A 20343-nucleotide genomic window follows, 5' to 3' on the forward strand; every position below is an offset into this window, starting at 1 on the left:
TTCTCGTGACGAAATTACCTTTGCTTTCATGACTGCCACCCGAGCCCACTCATCATGCCCGTGACACTCCCTCCCCTGTACTACGAAACGAGCTGCCCTTCTCTGAACTTTTTCGATGTCCCCCGTCAGTCCCGTCTGGTAAGGATTCCATATCGCACAGTAGTACCCTGGGCACGCACAAGCGTAGTAGAGGAAAGGTGCCTACTATGCGATAGTTCCCTAATATGAGACACCCCAACTGTGCTCATGTTAGGGGTTGCACTCTGGCGGAGAGTTTCTTAAACACGTCTACTGCGTGCCAGACGGCGACACAGCGAGTACGATGCCTTAGTTGAGCCGGACACAGTACCTAGAGGTTGATACAAAATTTCTTGTGTTTGGAGTTTTTGCGACATCTGTGTTAAGACAATATTTCAGCTTAGTGGTGAGTGGATATTACTGCACTCTTTTATTGATGTTATTTGTGACGCTATTACCTACAATAATTGACATTTAGGTTCATTTTCCAACGAACGTTGTTAGCAAGTGCGTGATTCTTTGTGTAACATGGCGAAATTCCTAATATGCGAGAGTATGGGGATCCAAATACGCCACAGTTTCGCATATTACGATATCTATCGCATATTGGGGGGAGTCGTTCTCTCACGATTTGTTATATGTAATGTACGCAATACTATCACGACATAACAATATTTTATCATTTATTGTAGTAAAATGTTGGCAAGTGAAATACTGCCTTGCAATGGAAGAGCGATTTTATGCTCTTAAATGTAAGGACATACGAAGCATGGCCTTCCTGTTAGCTGTCAGAAATAGGCTGAAGAATCCCTTCAATTCAGAAAAGGCTTCAGCAGGAAAGAAATGGTTCCGAGTTTTCCTTAACAGACATCCCATTTTATCAATGGAGACTCCTCAGGGTCTTGCAGCAGAAAGAGTGAAAGCTTTAACTCCAGAAAATGTGGGGAGATTTTTTGATATTTACGAATCTGTGCTATCTGAAGTCAACCATAACCAGCATCGAGTCTTCAATGTTGACGAAACTGCAGCGCAAACACAGCAAGTTTATTACTAGGAAAGGGAAGAGACAAGTTGCTGCCTTGACTTCAGCAGAAAGGGGAAATCTCACCACAGTTGTAACGTGTATGAATGCAGCTGGCACTTACGTTCCACCACTAATAGTCTTCCCAAGGAAGAATATCAAGCAGGAATTGATGGACGGTGCACCTGCAGGATCAATATCAGCTTGTCATCCAAGTGGCTGCATGCACACTCATTTTTACTCAGTGGTTTGATCATTTTGTGAGTCATGTCGAGCCATCTTCAAATGGACCTGACATTTTGATTCTTGATGGTCATTATTCCCACACAAAGAATCTCGATGTGTTTGACAAAGCACGCGAAAACAATGTTCATATTGTATGTTTTCCATCTCACTCAACGCATAAAATGCAGCCACTTGACGTCGGATTTATGGGGCCTTTGAAAACCTACTATGCCCAAGAGATAGTAACGTGGTTGGCAAGTAATCCAGGTCATGTTATCACGCCATTATTAACAGCCAGGTTATTTGGGGCAACTTACAACCGAGCAGCAGCAATGGAAGCATCTGTGAATGCCTTCAGAAAAACAGGTCTCATCCCATGCAACACTAACATCTTCGCAGAACATGAATTTTCAATTCATCGCTATGCTGCCGCTCTTCAAGAAAGAGATGCCAAAACCGAAAATGAAACTACTGATGGTGATGGTCAAGCTGTCAGCCCGGCAGACATCAGACCTCTCCCACACATCGCAAAACCACCTGGAGATAGTCAAATATAACGTCGACTCCGTATGTGAAGCAATTTCAAGAATCTAAACAGAAGAAATCAGAGGTTGGAGCTAAGAAAGCAGCCAGAAAGTTATTTGAGGAGAAGAGTGGAAAATCTTCAAATCGTAGACCTAAAGCAGAAGAATGTTGATGACAGTGGGGATTTAGACAGCATTGATGATGATGCGGAGTGTCTGTTCTGTACTGGGCGCTTTCGTGAAGACAAAGACGGGGAGAAATGGGCACAGTGCATGAAATGTTATCGCTGGGCTCATGAAGATTGCCGTGTCACAGAAGACAATTTTGTTTGCCCCAGATGTCGTAAATATAAACCTAAGTAGTGTGAAATGAGTGAAGGATAACAGAAATGATTGAACATTTAAAAATTGTATATTCATATGTCATTATTCTGTAATAAAATAATTAAAGCAAAATCCTGTTACTGTCTCAGATTAGCAAACCTTGATCTCATTTCTACGAAATGCCATGTTTGTGAAGATTTAATTACTGAAAGATTGTTTATGATTGCAAATACGATAATTCTATGAAAAAATTAAATAACGCAAGATATTATTACCATCATAAAAATACAATTGCACTTACTTTTAGGTCTTTCAAATGGGTTTACAAAAGTGTGTCTCATATTAGGCACCTTTCCTCTACAGGTAGCTTCTTTATTGGATTGTTTTCAATCTTCTAAGTGTTCTGCCAGTAAAACGCAATCTTTCGTTCGATTTCCTCACAGCACTGTCTGCATGATACTTTCGATTTAAGTTGTTAGTAGACGTAATTCCCAGGTATTTAGCTGAACTGATGGCCTTTAAATTTTTGTGATTAGTAGATTACTTTTCATTCTCGCTTGGGCCACATCACGCCTTTTATTTTTTGGAGCCAACTGCCACATTTAGCACCATATAGATATCTTGCCTATATCATTTTTAAGTCAGTTTTGATCTTCTGATGATTTTACTAGACAGTAAGTGGCACTATCATTTGCAAGTAACCTAAGACGGTTGCTGAGAAAGTCTGCTAACTCGTTTATATACGCTAAGAACATCGTGATTTGGGAAACGCCAGATATCGCTTCCGTTCTCCTCGAGGAATTCCAGTCAGTTCTTATGAGCTGTGACCTTTCTGACAGGAAATGCCGAATCTAGTTATATTTAAAGAGAAGTACTTGCTTCTAATTCTCCGTTGATACCAAAGCTATAAACATTGACCAAACTAAATACTTTCTCCTCGACGCTCTCACATTTGCCGAAAACCGCGCTTCGACTTGTCTAGCCGCTATAAATGGGGTGTTACGGTTTTACATAACTCACCCTGTATACCACTAAAAAATCTATAAAACCGTAGTGTCTATCTGTTTGTTTCTGAACACACTAATCTACAAAACTACTAGACAAATTTCCATGTGATTTTCCTAAGTCGTTTCAGCAAAGTTTTGGGCACCGTATAGACTTTAGTTCATCATCAGATCACGAAAAAAAATTGCGATTTCAAGTTTTACTAAGACCTTCCTGTCCGTCTATCTACCTGAACTCTAATCTCTAAAACTACCAGACGACTTATTATGGAATTTTCACTCGTAACTTTACCGTAGCTAGGGACACCGTATTCCAGCAAAATCATGTCACAAGAAAGATATTCATACATATTATAAAAATTTATCTACATGTGTATGTATGTGCATTTTCCCCATCTTCTCCGGAACCACTGGACCAATTTCAACCAAACTTGGTACACATACATTAGATCATCAAAAGTATCCGGACAACCCACAAAACACACTTTTTTCATATTAGGTGCGTTGTGCTGCCGCCTACTGCCAGGTACTCCATATCAGCGACCTCAGTACTCGTTTCAGATCGTGACAGAGCAAAAATGGGGCGCTCCGCATGACTCACGGACCTTGAACGTGGTCAGGTGATTGGGTGTCACTTGTGTCATACGTCTGTACCTGAGATTTCCACACTCCTAAACATCCCTAGGTCCACTTTTTCCTGATGTGATAGTCAAGTGCAAACGTGAAGGGACACGTACAGCACAAAAGCAAACAGGCCGACCTCGTCAGTTGACTGACAGAGACCGCCGACAGTCGAAGAGGGTTTTAATGAGTAATAGGCAGACATCTATCCAGGCCATCAACAGAAATTCCAAACTGCATCGGGATCCACTGCACGTACTATGACAGTTAAGCGGGAGATGAGAAAACTTGGATCTCATGATCTAGCGGCTACTCATAAGCCACACATCACGCCGGTAAATGCCATACGACGCCTCCCTTAGTGTAAAGAGCGTGAACATCCGACGATTGAGAAATGGAAAACGTTGTGTGGAGTAACAAATCACGGTACACAATGTGGCAGGGTATGGCGAATGGCCAGTGAACGTCATGTGCCAGCGTGTGTAGTGCCAACAGTAAAATTCGTAGACGATGGTGTGGACGTGTTTTCCACGGAGGGGGCTTGCTCCCCTTCTTGTATTGCGTGACACTATCACAGCAGAAGCCTACATTGATTTTTTTAAGCCCCTTCTGGCTTCGCACTGTTGAAGAGAAATTAGGGGATGGCGATTGCAACTTTCAACATGATCGAGCACCTGTTCATAATGCACGGCCTGTAGCGGAGTGGTTACACGACAATAACACCCCTGTAATTGACTGGCCTGCACAGAGTCCTATAGAACACCTTTGGGCTGTTTTGCAACGCCGACATCGTGCCAGACCTCACCGACCGACATCGATACCTCTTCTCATTGCAGCACCCCGTGAAGAATGGGCTGCCATTCCCCGAGAAACCTTCCAGCACGTGACTGAACGTATGCCTGCGAGAATGGAAGCTGTCAACAAGGCTAAGGGTGGACCAACACAATATTGAACTCCAACATTACCGATGGAGGGCGCCACGAACATGCAAGTCGTCTTCACACAGGTGTCCTGATACTTTTCATCACATAGTGTATCATTAACTGTCTGGAAAGAATCGCTGTGAGTGTAAGAGCCACCTATACCCATCAAAGGCGAGGGAAAAATAAGTGTAGGTCGCAAAGCGCAGATACACAGATTATATTCATCCATTGCTTGGGAACGAGAGTTGTTGGCGACATGGAAAGAGCCTTGCACATACGAAAGTTATTCCCGCTGATCCCTCACACGTAATGACGAAAGCAAAAAAGTTTCCATTTCCGCATCAGGCATTAAGTTTTAATTTACTAATCATTTATCTCTAATTCTATTCGCGACCCATTTCAGGACATATGAGGTCGTAGACACTGAGATGCATCGTGCATGATTTTTACATTTATTATTAATAACTCACTGGACCAGGAGAGTAAAACATGGTGTCAGGAGCATAAATCCTCGACCGGGTTTACATCTGGAGAACACCAAAAGAAGTCTACAATCCAGATTCCTTAATTCTAACGGCTAAACGTGGAGGTGGAAGTGTGATGTTGTGAGCTGCCATATCATTCCATTCTGCTGTTCCCAAACAAACTCCGTGTTACAGCCAACGATTATGTGAACATTTTAGGTGATAAGTCGTATCCCGTGATTCAAAGGTTGTTCCTCAACAATGATGCCATATTTCGGGACAACAACACACGCATTCACACAGCCAGGACAGTACAATCGCGGAGCATGCAACAGAACTGCAGCGTCTTCCCTGGGAAGCACAGTCCCCGGACTTGAACATTATGGAACCCTTGTGAGCGGTATTGGAGAGCAGACTATGGAGCAGATTTCCGCCCCCCTCGTCACTACAGGTGTTACAAGAGGTTATAATAGAAGAGCGGCACAACATTCCACTAGAGACCATGCAATCATTATATGACAGAACTTCAAGAAGAATCACATCTCTATTATGGGCAAATGGGGGTCCAACCCTTATTAATAAACCATCGCCCAACTAGGTAAAGTGTTGACATTACTATGCCCATCCCCTGTACAATGTATACTGTGGTACTATACGCAATGTCTAGTACGGGATCGCTTACCGATTTGCAACAAATTTTACACACAATTTCAAACGTGTACGAAAATCCCCACGAAATGACGAAAGGAAAACAGTGTACCTCTCACTACGTTTTCGCTGCTCACACAGTAAAACTGCGGCATCAGGCACGACGTTTTAATTGATTACTGCTGTACTATTACGTATATTCGTGACACATTTTACAGATAGTTTTTGCGTATAGCACCGAATATACGTGCTAAATTGTGACATTGTACGGCACAAAGTTAGGACATATGACTTCATAAAAACATAGATGCGTGAGAAAGTACCGAATCGTACATGACGTCTGAATTTACAATTTCTTTGATATTATCTCTATGCGTAACGTATTTATGAGACAGTATGCACATATACTGTTGAATGTATCTACAAAATGATATCATTGTACGGCACAAACAGAGGGTCATAAAGGGATCGATATAGCAAGGAAAGAGGAGGATATAGACAGAGACAGGGTGGGAGTATGGTCAGAGGAATTGGGGGGAAGGAGATCGACTAATAGAACTGAAATAAGTACTACCGGGGCCACGTTTGGCACTCAGATAAGTTTTTTAAGTGAAATGTCAAGTTTTCTTCTGCCTTAGAGAATTTCACTTATATATGGCGACCGCCGCTGCAACTTTTTCATTTCAGTGACGTTGAACTGTCACAACATTATTAACATCTACCACAGGCCCTTGGTTGTTTTTTCACAAGTCTTCCTAGTAAGGCGAGCTGACTGCCTCTATGTCCTTTTTACACGACCAGAGTTCTGTTATCCTACTCCTTCTGTCTGCATGAACATACGTTAAAAACTTAGCACACTTATTGATAATTGGTTTTTGCCCCACAGATTTTGTGTAATAACATACCGTCCTGAAGTCTTCAAGTTTGGAAGGTAGGAGACGAGATACGGGCAGAAGTAAAGCTGTAAGGACGAGGCGTGAGTCGTGATTGCGTAGCTCAGTTGGTAGAGCACTTGCCCGCGAAAGGCCAAGGTCCCGAGTTCGAGGCTCGGTCCGGCACACAATTTTAATGCGCCAGGAAATTTCAACATACCGTCTTTCTTGTTTTCTACAGATATCGGTTTACACATACTGAACGTCCCTGTGACATTTCCGTATGAACTAACCTGAACTATTACGCTGTTAGTGGTATGTCTGAGAAGTTCTTTGGCGTTTTCTCCCAAGCCTGTGAGCTAAGGGAGAACGGACAGGTTGTGTGACATCTGTATACGTCTCGAGCTACTGTATATTACCTCACTCTTGTTGTCTCCATCGCGGAAAAGAAGTAATACAGGCAGCAGAATGTTTCAAACTCAGCCTCGGATTCAGGCTTCCTACATTTTTCCAATAATGAGAGCATCGAGGGGCGATCTGTTTTAATTGTTAAAAACCATTCAAACGCCAAGATCGTACAATTTTTTTAATTCAAGATAACCGGTTTCAGGAGTCTTAGTTCTCATCTTCAAGTCTTCAACATTTTTTGTAGTAAAAGACGTTGATTTTACGTTGAACCTTCTTGTGCATGACGAATATGTTTTAATACAGAAAAAAATTTTAAGACATGGAGATGACAGCTAAGACTTCTGAAATCGGTAGTGTCGAATGAAAAACATTTTGTGCGACCTTGTCTGCTGAACGATTTTTAACATTTTTTCCAACACTTTTCGTGTGAATAACGGCCATTTCTTCTTCTTCTCCACGAATTTCCACGTACATATCCTGAACATGTCTGAAGAACTTCATTACGTCGTTAATTAAAACTTCCGGGCCAAGAGGCCGTGGCCGAACGGTAGAACATCTTCCGCCCGACGTTTCGGTGACAGCTGCAGGCAACATTTTCTGCGGTGTGCCGATCATTGGCTCCTAGGCATTGTTAGAACTGTTTGTCGGAAAAACTGATCATCACATTAAAAATTCTATGCAGTTTATCCAAAACCTGAAGGAGATTACTATCAGCCCAAGTGATAATCATTGCAGTTTCGATGTGGTATCCCTGTTCACCATGGTTTCTATTAACGAAGCTCCTTCTTCCACAGCTGACACGTTTACTACTGGTATAGTAGCCTTGTTTCGACACTCCCTATCCACGACTTATTTTCAGGATAACAATGAGTTCTACCAAGGTATTGAAGGAGTGGCAATGGGAAGGCCTATAAGTCCGGTTGTTGTCAATATTTTTATGGAATTTTTTGAACAGCAGGCGCTGCAGTCAGCCAGTTAAAGTTCTTTGAAGTGGTATCGGTATGTGGATGATACGTTTGTGATATGGACTCACTGTGAAGAGGAACTGAATGGTTTCTTGATGCATTTAAATAGTATTTATCCGAACACACAGTGTACTATGGAGACATAGAGTAATGGACTGCTTAATTTTTGGATCTTACAGTAATAACATTGAAGATGGGACCTCAGGTCAGAAGATATATGGGAGGGTAGGAAAGGTACACATAGCGATCGTTACCTCCGTAAGGATTCCATGTAGTTGCGGTAAGGTTTATGTTGGAACAACAAAAAGAAGTGTTGATATTCGCCTGGGACACACCGACAGAATGGCTGTACCGGATTATGTTTTTGAAAAAGGTGATCATGAAATAAAATGTAGTCAGGTGAGCGCGCCACCTAAGACACTGCATTACTGTGGACATACACTGAAGAGCCAAACAAACTGGTACAACTGCCTAATATCGTGTAGGGCGGCCGCGAGCACACATAAGTGCTGCAACCCGGCGTGGCATGGACTCGGCTGATGTCTGAGTAGCCGTCTTAGATTGCTTGCATATGATGCTGACATTTACCGTCTTGTACAGTCATCAGATGATCAGAACCACGTGCAAAATTATTTAGATATCTGTACGGTGCGAAAAGTGCCTATTGGCCCTGAATAAAGAAAACTGCGAAATTATTCACATGAATACTAAAAGAAATCAATTAAATTTCGATTATGTGATAAGTCACACAAATCTGAGGGCTGTAATTCGACTGAATACTTAGGGATAACTATTACAAATAACCTAAATTGGAACGGTCACATAGATAATATTGTGGGTAGAGCAAACCAAAGACTGTGATTCATTGGCAGAACACTTAGAAGGTGCAACAGGTCTACTAAAGAGACTGCTTACACTACGGTTGTCCGCCCTATTCTGGAGTACTGCTGTGCGGTGTGGGATCCGCATCATGTGGGACTGACGGATGACATTGAAAAAGTACAAAGAAGGCCAGCTCCTTTTGTATTATCGCTAAACAGGGGAGATAATGTCACAGACATGATACGTGAATTGGAGTGGCAATGATTAAAATAAAGGCGTTTTTGAAACTTCCTGGCAGATTAAAACTGTGTGGCGGGTCCAGACTCGAACTCGGGACCCTTGCGTTTCGAGGACAAGTGCGCTACCAACTGAGCTACCCAAGCACGACTCACTCTCCCGCCTCACAGCTTTACTTCTGCCAGTACCTCGCCTCCCACCTTCCAAACTTCACAGAAGCTCTCCTGCGAACCTTGCAGAACTAGCACTCCTGAAAGAAAGGATATTGCAGAGACATGGCTTAATGGTTCAAATGGCTCTGAGCACTGTGGGACTAACATCTATGGTCAGCAGTCCCCTAGAACTTAGAACTACTTAAACCTAACTAACCTAAGGACATCACACACATCCATGCCCGAGGCAGGACTCGAACCTGCGACCGTAGCAGTCGCGCGGCTCCGGGCTGAGCGCCTAGAACCGCTAGACCACCGCGGCCGGCAGACATGGCTTAGCCACAGCCTGGAGTGAATTCACACTCTGAATCCTGCAGGACTGCCCATAAATCAGTAAGAGGGGATGGAGCTCTCTTCTGAACAGCTCATTGTAAGGCATCCCGCGGAGTTGGGTGTGCAACGGAAGTGTTTAAATTCAGAAGAGTGCTCCTGGAGCCACACTTTTGCATTGTCCTGCTGGAATTGCCCAAGTTTGTTGGAATGCACAATGGACATGAACAGACGCAGGTCATCAGACAGGATGCTTACGTACGTGTCTCGTGTCAAAGTTCAAAATGGTTCACATGCCTCTGAGCACTATGGGACTTAACTTCTGAGGTCATCAGTCCCCTAGAACTTAGGACTACTTAAACTTAACCAACCTAAGGACAGCACACACACATCCATGCCCGAGGCAGGATTCGAACCTGCGACCGTAGCGGTGGCGCGGTTCCAGACTGTAGCGCCTAGAACCGCTCGGCCACCCTGGCCAGCGTGTCAGAGTGGTATCAAAGCATATCAGGGTTCCCACATCACTTAAACTGCACACGCCGCACACCATTACAGAGCCTCCACTAACTTGGACAGTTCCCTGCTTACAACAAGGATCCGTTGATTCATGAGGTCGTCAACATCTGTATACGAGTGCGCCTTCGGTTCCGAAAGCCTGTATCGTTGATATTTCGTTAAATAGTTCGTTCGCTGACACTTATTGACGGCCCGGCATTGAAGTCTGCAGCAATTTGGTGTAGGGATGCACTTGTGCCACGTTGAACGATTCTTTTCCGTCGTCGTTGGTCCCGTTATTACAGATTCTTTTTCCGGCCGCAGTGCTGTCGGACATTTAATGTTTTACGGGATTTCTGATATTCACGTTACACTCTTGCAATGGCCTTAAGGGAAAATCCTCACTTCATCGCTACCTCGGAGATGCTGTGCCCCATCGCTCGTGCGTCGACTGTAACACCACGTTCAAACTCACTTAAAACTTCATAAAATGTCATTGTAACAGCAGTAACCACACACACACACACACACACACACACACACACACACACACACACACACACACAGACATACACAGATATGTATATATATACAGAGTGGTCCATTGATAGTGACTGGGCCTAAAATCTCCCGAAATAAGCATCAAACGAAGAAACTACAAGGAACGAAAATCGTCTACCTTGAAAGGGGAAACCAGATGGCGCTATGGTTGGCCGGCTAAATGGCGCTGCCATAGGACAAACGGATATCAACTGCGTTCTTGTTAAATAGGAACCCCCATTTTTTATTACATATTCGTGTAGTACGTAAAGAAGTATAAATGTTTTAGTTGGACCACTTTTTCGCTTTGTGATAGTTGGCGCTGTAATAGTCACAAACGTATAAGTACGTGGTATCACGTAACATTCCACCAGTGCGGACGCTATTTGCTTCGTGATACATTACCCGTGTTAAAATGGACCGTTTACCAATTGCGGAAAAGGTCGATATAGTGTTTATGTATGGCTATTGTGATCAAAATGCCCAACGGGCGTGTGCTATGTATGCTGCTCGGTATCCTGGACGACATCATCCAAGTGTCCGGACCGTTAGCCTGATAGTTACGTTATTGAAGGAGACAGGAAGTGTTCAGCCACATGTGAAACGTCAACCACGACCTGCAGCAAATGATGATGCCCAAGTAGGTGTTTTACCTGCTGTCACGCCTAATCCGCACATCATTAGCAGACAATTTGCGTGAGAATCAGGAATCCCTACATCAACATCGATTGCACCTATAACATATTTCTATGTACCAGAAATTGCATGGCGACGACTTCGAACGTTGTGTACAGTTGAGCCACTGGGCACAAGAGAAATTACGGAACGATGACAGATTTTTTTTTTCACGCGTTCTATTTAGCGACGAAGCGTCATTCGCCAACAGCGGTAACGTAAACCGGGTATAATATGCACTATAGGGCAACGGAAAATCCACGATGGCTGTGTAACGTAAGCAGTAAAATACATACTAGTGAAAACAACCAAATGTTTTCGCTAGTATGTATTTTACCGCTTACGTTACGCGAGATTCTCGCACATTACACTAGTGCCCTCTCTCGTGAGAGGTGTTCCATAGCGCAAGCTTCATCTGTTTGACACTAGGACACAGCTAAATTGGTTCCATATTTTCTATTTTACATAGATGTTTTTAAATGGTTTGAGATGTTTCATTTATTAAGACAGAAGGTTTGAATTAGCACAACTTTTAATGATTTTGATACGCTTGTGTACGTATCCATGGATTTTAATATGCGCCAGTGTCTGGCACATTTCACAAGTGCCCTCTCTCGGCGAAACCATCTGCCCTAGTGCTTTCACACTCTCGTCACGATAGTTCATAGGTGAAGTACTGGTGCTAAACTGTTCGCAATTACCCTGTGCCCATAATCATGTTTGTACAAATGGAGATGATGTCTTCATTATTGACGACGCCTTTGGCACAATTGTTTTATTGATCTCCATTGTAGGATGTAATTTTAATAAGTAATTAAAAGATTTTGTTCCTGTATTACTCTGGTAATTTCACGGTAACTCAAGCTTTAGTGCTTTTTCTTTCTCAATTCCGATACTAAGGTTTTGCTAATGAAAGTGTCCTCCTGCTCAGGATTTCTTATTCCGATGAAGGTATATTCCACCCGGCGGATTTGTGTCGAGGTCCGGTGAGCCGGCCAGTCGTGGATGGTTTACCACCAGACTCGGCGAATGGAGGCTGGTTCCCCTTATTCCGCCTCAGCTACACTATGTCGGCGATCGCTGCGCAAACAAGTTCTCCACGTACGCGGACACCACCATTACTGTACCACGCAAACATAGGGGTTACACTCGTCTGGTGTGAGACGTTCCGTGGTGGGTCTACCGGGGATCGAACCACACAATAACCCTGGGTTCGGTGTGGGGCGGCGGAGGGGTGAAGTGGACTGCGGTAGTCGTCGTGGGGTTGTAGACCACTGCGGCTGCGGCGGGGACTGAGCCTCTCCGTCATTTCTAGGTCCCCGGATAACATAACATAACATAACATAACAAGGACATAGAAGCATTGTTAATTCGCTATGAGTGAAATGTGTTCATTTGCATTAGAAGAACGTAACACTATTCAGTACAGTATGTAGAGAACAACATGAATATTCACCCAAATGCCGTTTACTAAGATCTTGTGTCAGCCAGTACAACACAACATTGTTTTGTACTTCTGCGCGTGTAGCAGGGCTTCCAACAAGATTACCTACCTGCCTATGTGTAACGTATAAGATAACCAGAATATATGTATAAAATACGAGGGTGGTTTGAAAAGTTCTCGGAATCACTACGAGAGGTCAGCGCTAGCGCAACGACTTGTTCACGTGACATTCACTGGACTGCTGCCCATAAACACGTGCCACGGAAGAGAGCTGTGACGGTGACGTGGCTCCGTTGCTGTTCCCGCGTAGTGATTTGCGAAGATGGAAAAAATCGAGATTCGAGCAGTGATTAAGTACTTTGTCAAGAAAGGTATGAAAGCCAAGGACATTCGTGCCGATTTCCAGAATACACTGTGGGACTCTACTCCCTCATATTCAACTGTCGCCAAGTAGACAAATCAATTTAAATTTGGTAGGGAGAGCTTAGACGATGATCCGCGCAGTGGTCGGCCAACATGTCTCACTACTCCAGAAATCATTGCAAAAGTGCACGAAATGGTGACGGAGGATCGCCGATTGAAAGTGCGTGAAATTGCTCACACCTGCCAGATGTCATCTGAAAGGGTATTGAGACGGGTGTTACGATTATTGAAGGAAAACCCCCAGTTCGGAAACGGGGCCAAAATTAGTTGGTTACTGTAGAGTTACTATTTACAGTATCTTTATTGATTACTTCAACCATTAAAAGTCTTGTAGTAACAGATCCAAAAAAGCTAGCAGGCATGAGTGCCTTTTCAAAACAATTTACTTTACAGTTAACGGCCAAACCATTTTACTTATAACCGACTTTGATAAAACATTTGATAACAAATCAAAATTTTCCAAGTAATGAAACTAAAAACTTTATTTTACCGTTAATAGCCAAGCCATTTTACTTAAAACAGACTTTGATAAAGCATTTAATAACAAAAATAACTTTCCAAGTAATGAAACAAAAAAAAACACCAATTTGCATACAATTTCGCTACCGAACATGTAGGGAGCCAACTTCTTTTAAACTTTGGCACAACAAGATATTAAATTATAAGGGCTCGCTGACAGGGAGGCAGAACCAGCATTTTCAAAGGATGCCAAGTAGATTAAAACAATCAAAGTAAAGTTACAGTCATTCACCTTTTACAATAACTACCAATTTTAATGCCACGTAATTTTAAAAACCTACCAATGAAAGGGAAACTTAACCTTTCTAAACAGTGGCCAAAACAGTCAGAGTAAAACACGACCATTTAACATTTTACAATAACTAACAACTTTAATACCATGTCCTGCCACCAAAATGTCCTGGGATGGAAATAATTAACCGACCGGGTGTAAGGGCGGCCACAATTGTCTCCCGAAGGATGCTCAGGCTAGAAGCGGACTAACAGAACCACAACGCCTCACATTCAGCAATCACATCGACCTCACGGGAGGCCAGGGGAGGAGGAGGAATCAAATCAGGAACCACAATCCCTGCCCAAAAATACACTTCCTCCCAGGCACTACTAATAAGGAGCCAAAAGATCACTGTCTATAGTTACACCGGCGACAGGGACAGGAAACCCGAACGCAGGAGGCCACAAGGCAGGAGAGACGCTGGTTGCACAAACCAAAATTCTTCAATTAACATTTAAACCTTTAACCAACTTAACTTGCAGTTTATCAGAGAAACAGCAGGTGAACTCCGACGCAAAGGTTCCTCACACCCGACCGTGTCCGCGTCGCCAGCGAACCCAACCGGGCACAGTCACGCAGCCACGCGCTCTGTCACCGCAGCCCTCGTCTTCTCTGCACCCACGCCGGTGAAATACCACTCCTCAGGTTAGGCGAGTTACTAGTCCGTCATTCCCGCCTCCAGACGGAAAATTTAAAGACGTCCGTTGCCGTTCCCACGAATTAGTGAGTCGGAACCACAGCCGTGGCCCCCGGGTGTTCACAGCAAGAGCTTACAGCCTTCTCCCGTCAACTCGTCCCACACGTCTCGCACCGCCAGGATAAACCACGCGGCTTCTCGGAACAACAGCCAACTCTCAACGGCCACGCCACGCCGCGGTCTCAACTACGACATTGTCTAATCCCCGATTTTAAAAACCCGACCGACTGACCCGTCACCAGCCGGCCGCGGTGGTCTAGCGGTTCTAGGCGCTCAGTCCAGAGCCGCGCGACTGCTACGGTCGCAGGTTCGAATCCAGCCTCGGGCATGGATGTGTGTGATGTCCTTAGGTTAGTTAGGTTTAAGTAGTTCTAAGTTCTAGGGGACTGATGACCATAGATGTTAAATTCCGTAGTGCTCAGAGCCATTTGAACCATTTTTGACTCGTCACCGCTAGGCAACCAACCGGCCATCCCCCCAACGATCTAATCCCCTTACACAAGGCTAACAGGAAGCAACGACTCGAAGATCGATAAGACCAGACACGCGGCCAGAGGGGAATCTCAACAGAATCGTACGCAGCATAACGATAAATATGAAAGAATCAATTAACGCTGGAATGGAAGCAGTCAGAACAATTTTACAGCGCGATATATGTTGAGAGCCGACACACGGCTCAGATGTATCACATTTTATCTGAATAATTGGAAATGAAAAAAATTACCTACAAGATGGATGCCGCTACTGTTAACGCTGGATCAGAAACGCACAAGAATGAACATATCGGAACAACGTTTGTCCCGTTTTAGGAGCAACGAAGAAGAATTTTTGCGCCGTTCTGTGACCACAGATGAAACGTGGGTGCACCACTATACCCCAGAGACAAAACAACAGTCAAAGCAGTGGAAACATGCTGATTCTCTGCCAACAAAGAAAGCAAAGACAATTCCTTCAGCGGGAAAGGTCATGGTTTCAGTGTTCTGGGATGCAAAGGGGATTCTGTTTGTAGATCGTCTCCCCATTGGGCAAACAATTACTGGAGAATACTACGCTAACCTCCCGGACAAATTGCAACAAAAGATAAGCGAAAAAGGCCAGGTTTAGCGAGGAACAAAGTCATCTTCCATCAAGTCAATGCGTGCCCCCACACATGTGCCGTCGCCATGGCAAAATTACACGAACTAAGGTATGAAATGTTGCCACACAAGCCTTATTCACCTGATATGGTTCTGTCAGACTTCTATCTCTTCCAAAAACTGAAAATTTATCTTGGTGGACGAAGTATCACTTCAAACGAAGAATTGATAGCCCGAGTTGACAACTATTTTCCAGACCTGGAGGAAACTCATTTTTGAGATGGGTCAAGACACTGGAACATCGTTGGACCAAGTGCATTAATGTACAAGGAGAGTACATTGAAAAATAAAATAGTTTCAGTGATGTACTTTTTTCTATTCCGTTCCGACAACTTTTCAAACCACCCTCGTTCACTGCATTCGTTTCGAAGGTAGGTGAATAATAAACAGTTGTGCTGTAAATAGTGTCCTCTATCACGGTCACTATACGTCCTAACCAGTGGAAAAGTATGTAACGTTGGCAGTAAAACTTGTACAACAAATTTCAGGACAGCACTACATTTGGTTTGCAAGAAAAACACATCTATGGCTGGGAAGTGTAGCACTCAACAAGTGAATTTATTTGCAAGCAGTGTAGAAACATATTTGAGGGAGGTGGATGGTTTAAATTCACTTGCGACAAACATACGATTAGAAACAGAATCAATCGCTATTTTTGGAGAAAACGAATGGGCTGTTCATAAAAATAAAATACTTGCTAAACATAAAGGGAGCTTAAATTTCAACACAAAAGCACAGTTATAGATGTTACATGGAGGTAATGCAAATTTTTCTATAGTGCTGTTTAATCTCTCATTCATCTCATGTACCTCTCATCACCTACAGCAATGTGTGGAAGTATTTTTCCATTTTTTAAGCTTTGTAGATCTCACCTACGTGTCTTGAAAGTGACATGTTTGATTTGTTTACTTCAATTAATGACGTTTCTTTCATTCTTATAAGAATGGTAAACCCTAGCTTGTAAACAGGGAGTATTGTCTTTTTCTTACAGGATTCAAGTAAAGAGGAAGAAAACTTATGAGTAGAACATACGTTCATCACATGTAGTTTATGGGAAGATAACATATTTATACAGACAAAATTCTATTTTTATTCTTTTCATGAACAGGATATCACTTTCCGTTGCTACAAAATGTAAGGATGTATTTTGTTTTTAATAGTCTATGCATACACATTCAGTGAGAGAATGTATCTGTTTGAGGATATTATTGTACCTAAACAGTCTACAGTCGCTGAGATGCAGTAAATTACGTACCTGTCACATATGAAACACGTTGTGTGAAGGAATATGAATCCCACTCTTCTCCACTTGTAATGAGTAAGTTTTCACCAGAGCTTCTGAGTACAGTTTCTTCCGTACTCGGATAGAGACGCTTAATAACACTTGCTTCGGTAGTGTCTCCGTTATATATATATCCAAAATCCGCACCGTAATTCATGTAATCCTCTTCATAATAATTAGTCGTTTCGTGCAATGTCTGAAAAAGAAAATGCCCACAAAAATTACTTAAGAGATCACTTTAAAGGGAGCAAATAGAGGCAAAAAGGAACAAACCATTCATAGAGAAATATAAAAATTTATATACCAACAGTGTATTATTATTTCACATTTTAATGAATAAAGAAATGTTAAAGAGGAGTTATATACATTATCATTTTTGGCTTAAAGCCAGCAAAACTCTTGAAATGAAACAACACAAGATTTCCCTTTTCTGATATTGCTAATCATAATTTTTTGCTTTTGGGCTTCCAAGGATAACGTTTATGTCAATCTAACGCTGGAAGTCCAGTACCACTGCTTTTGGTATATGACTAGCTGCAAAAGTCTTATGCCTCCTTATGTTAAACAAATTCCTGCAGACTTACGCAACTGCCTTAGCACCATTTCTCATGGACAACTTAAATAATCCATTGAGACTATGTAAGTTAACAGACCGGTAACAGAATATACTGCACTTATCGATACATTTAAATTCTTCATTAACACTGGAGGACAGACATCTGACGTGGCCAGACAGAATATATTTCGAAAGTGGCAGGAGTATTATACTAGGATGGCCATATTATATAATTTATATAGTACGACAAACTATCGGTAATCCCTAGTAAACTTCCCTGCTTAACACCTTTGCTAAAGTACTGAAGAAGGCCTCACCCATGAGAAGGTTTGCATATCTGAACCAAAGTAAGGTACTTAATTTTGATACGTAATATCTCTCCTGCCCCTTCAGACATGATATGCGGGGTAGGGGGGGGGGGGGGGGGGGGAGAGGCTGCTGGATATGACAGCAGAACTGAATTGGTAATCAGTGAAGTAAGGCTAGAAAACCCTAATGTCACACTCTTCATAACCTGGTTACCAAATGGCAAATTCAAGCAGGATAACGCAAGATCCCAGAATACGGTTGACATATCTCATAGCTTGAAGAATTTACGGATGTTAGACTGGTCTGCTCTGTCCCCCGTGTGGCTCACGTCGTACATGTCTGGGATGCAAGGGAAAGCCACACACAACCATACCAGTATGTCGTCAGCAGTGTTCGTGGTCTACAGGTACGGCTGTTCTTTCACTCCGCGTCGAAAACAAAATTTATTCGTGCCTGTAGAGAACATACCAGGTACTGATATAGATAATGGGCATCAGTCCGGAATGGTATAATAGGTTTGCTCACTTAATACTGTTATGTGGTGAACATATCCAAAAAGTTTGATCGAACTGGACAGGTGCTTCATGGTATAACAATTCTCATTTCAGTCGCTGTACAAAATTTACAATATAAAGTCTCAACGCTTTTCATTTTAGTGACTCGGTGAAGGTACATACTTTTACCCTTCCCAATAAAAATGAAACACAAAGAGTACATTATTAGAAGCGTACGCCGCATGTCTTACTACCGTTATGTCGCTACTTGCATTTGTTTATATTTTTTATTGGGCGTTATACTCTATATTTGCATCAACGAACGATATAGAAGTGCGTACGTCATAAAAATGGGATCACCTTTCAGAATTTCAGCTACAGCTTAGGTCGAGTGAGACGTATTTCAGTCTTGCCTGTCCCCAGTGCTGCCAAATGCTTCAACATAAACGACACCCTGTGTAGCGGTGCTTTGAATTTCGCCGCGCTGCACTCGGCCCCTCAGATATGAATTGTGCCGTCGCAGCGGTATGAGCGCTCGACGGCAGAGAAAATACTAAAATCGTAACTCTTTTTTGTTTTTCTATTCGTTTCTTGTTGGTCTCTTGATAGCGGAAGCTTAGGGCAGACGTGATCTGATGAAGACGTAAAAAGAAACTTATTAGCTAGTCTTGATCTGATTTTAATGTGTAGACATATTGTGGAAGTTGTTAAGAAATTCGGAGGATGGAAGTAGCAAAGTAAATTAAATTGCATACAGTATAAAGATGATTTTAATTGGTATAAATTAGTGATTCCTGGACGATTGCAAGATTTCGGAGCAGACTTTTCACGCAGAATTGAAGGAGATTTTTGAAGACCTGGAAACCGCACGAAAGAAGACATGTTAACCTGGTAAAGAATGAACTCAAAGCTACGCCATTTCCCCCTCTCGGTTACATTTTCTTGTTCTCTGTTCTTTTTTAAAAAAAAATTTGTAATGGAAATTGATTTAACTTTTGCTCAAAAACGCCACAAGAACCACCCCAACAATAGCTTTTCCGAATAACGAAGTCCGATAGCTTTTCTGTAATACAAAGTCCGATTTGCTTTTCATTTTTCCCCTTTTTCACGGTCATTTACGATTATAAAACCCCTTTTTTATTCACCATTTCTTCGCACATTTTCAACCCCTTCTCTTTCTTCTCTCCATATTTTTCTTTTTTTATTAACCACTACAACTGGCGAACGTGACAGGACGCAATTTTCGGATGTGTCGTTTTTGAGCAAATTTGAAACTTTAATTTGTATTTTTTCCAAACAGAGAATAACCAAAAATCCTGAAGTTTAAAGGGTAACTAAAACACCAACTTTATTGTACCTAAGCGAATGATTATACAACAATATTGTAAAGAATTTTTGTAACTAATTTAATCTGTTTTTCTTTTAATGGCATATATTGATGCAAAATTGTTATTTTGAGACCTTTTGGTGATTATCCGATGGAGATGTATTAAGAAAACCCATATTTTGACGAATACGATTTACGCAGAAGTGTTTGACCAGCTGCTGCAGGACAGAAAATTTAATGGTGAGTCACACAATTATGTTTCATTCAAACATTCAATAGCCAACTGCAGAATCCATTTTTCCCTTTCCACGCATCCTGTAGTTTTCTTCTAGATTTTTCCAAAATTATCTATCTCTGTTGTAGTTTGTGGTAATTGTAGTATTGTTGTAGCATATGAAGATCGTGAATTTGACCGCCAGTCATTTGTTACGAAACATTTTGTTCGCCCTGATGCATCTTTCTCAACCAGTGTTTGCAATAGAGCAATGATTTAATTGACGAGAAAATATTTCAACCTAAATTTGAGCCAAATATTTATTAATCAGACTTATATTTTTTTCCCTTTTTGACTTACGATTACACATCCTATTACAATGGAACGCAGTAAGGTAGAG

At 42.3% G+C, this 20343-nt stretch overlaps 1 protein-coding gene across 1 annotated transcript in view; it reads right to left on the reverse strand.

Moving 5' to 3' along the window:
• Positions 1 to 20343, reverse strand: part of LOC126442637 (bone morphogenetic protein 1-like) — a gene marked incomplete at its 3' end in the record, with an annotated part of 87705 nt that overhangs the window by 8075 nt on the left and 59287 nt on the right. The window contains exon 4 of the mRNA XM_050090721.1: positions 17017 to 17239. Within this exon, the coding sequence (XP_049946678.1) occupies positions 17017 to 17239 (223 nt within the window). The remainder of the gene's footprint in view (positions 1 to 17016; positions 17240 to 20343) is intronic.

The sequence above is a fragment of the Schistocerca serialis genome, unplaced genomic scaffold, assembly GCF_023864345.2.
Source record: "Schistocerca serialis cubense isolate TAMUIC-IGC-003099 unplaced genomic scaffold, iqSchSeri2.2 HiC_scaffold_1396, whole genome shotgun sequence".
NCBI classification, from domain to species: Eukaryota; Metazoa; Arthropoda; class Insecta; order Orthoptera; family Acrididae; genus Schistocerca; species Schistocerca serialis.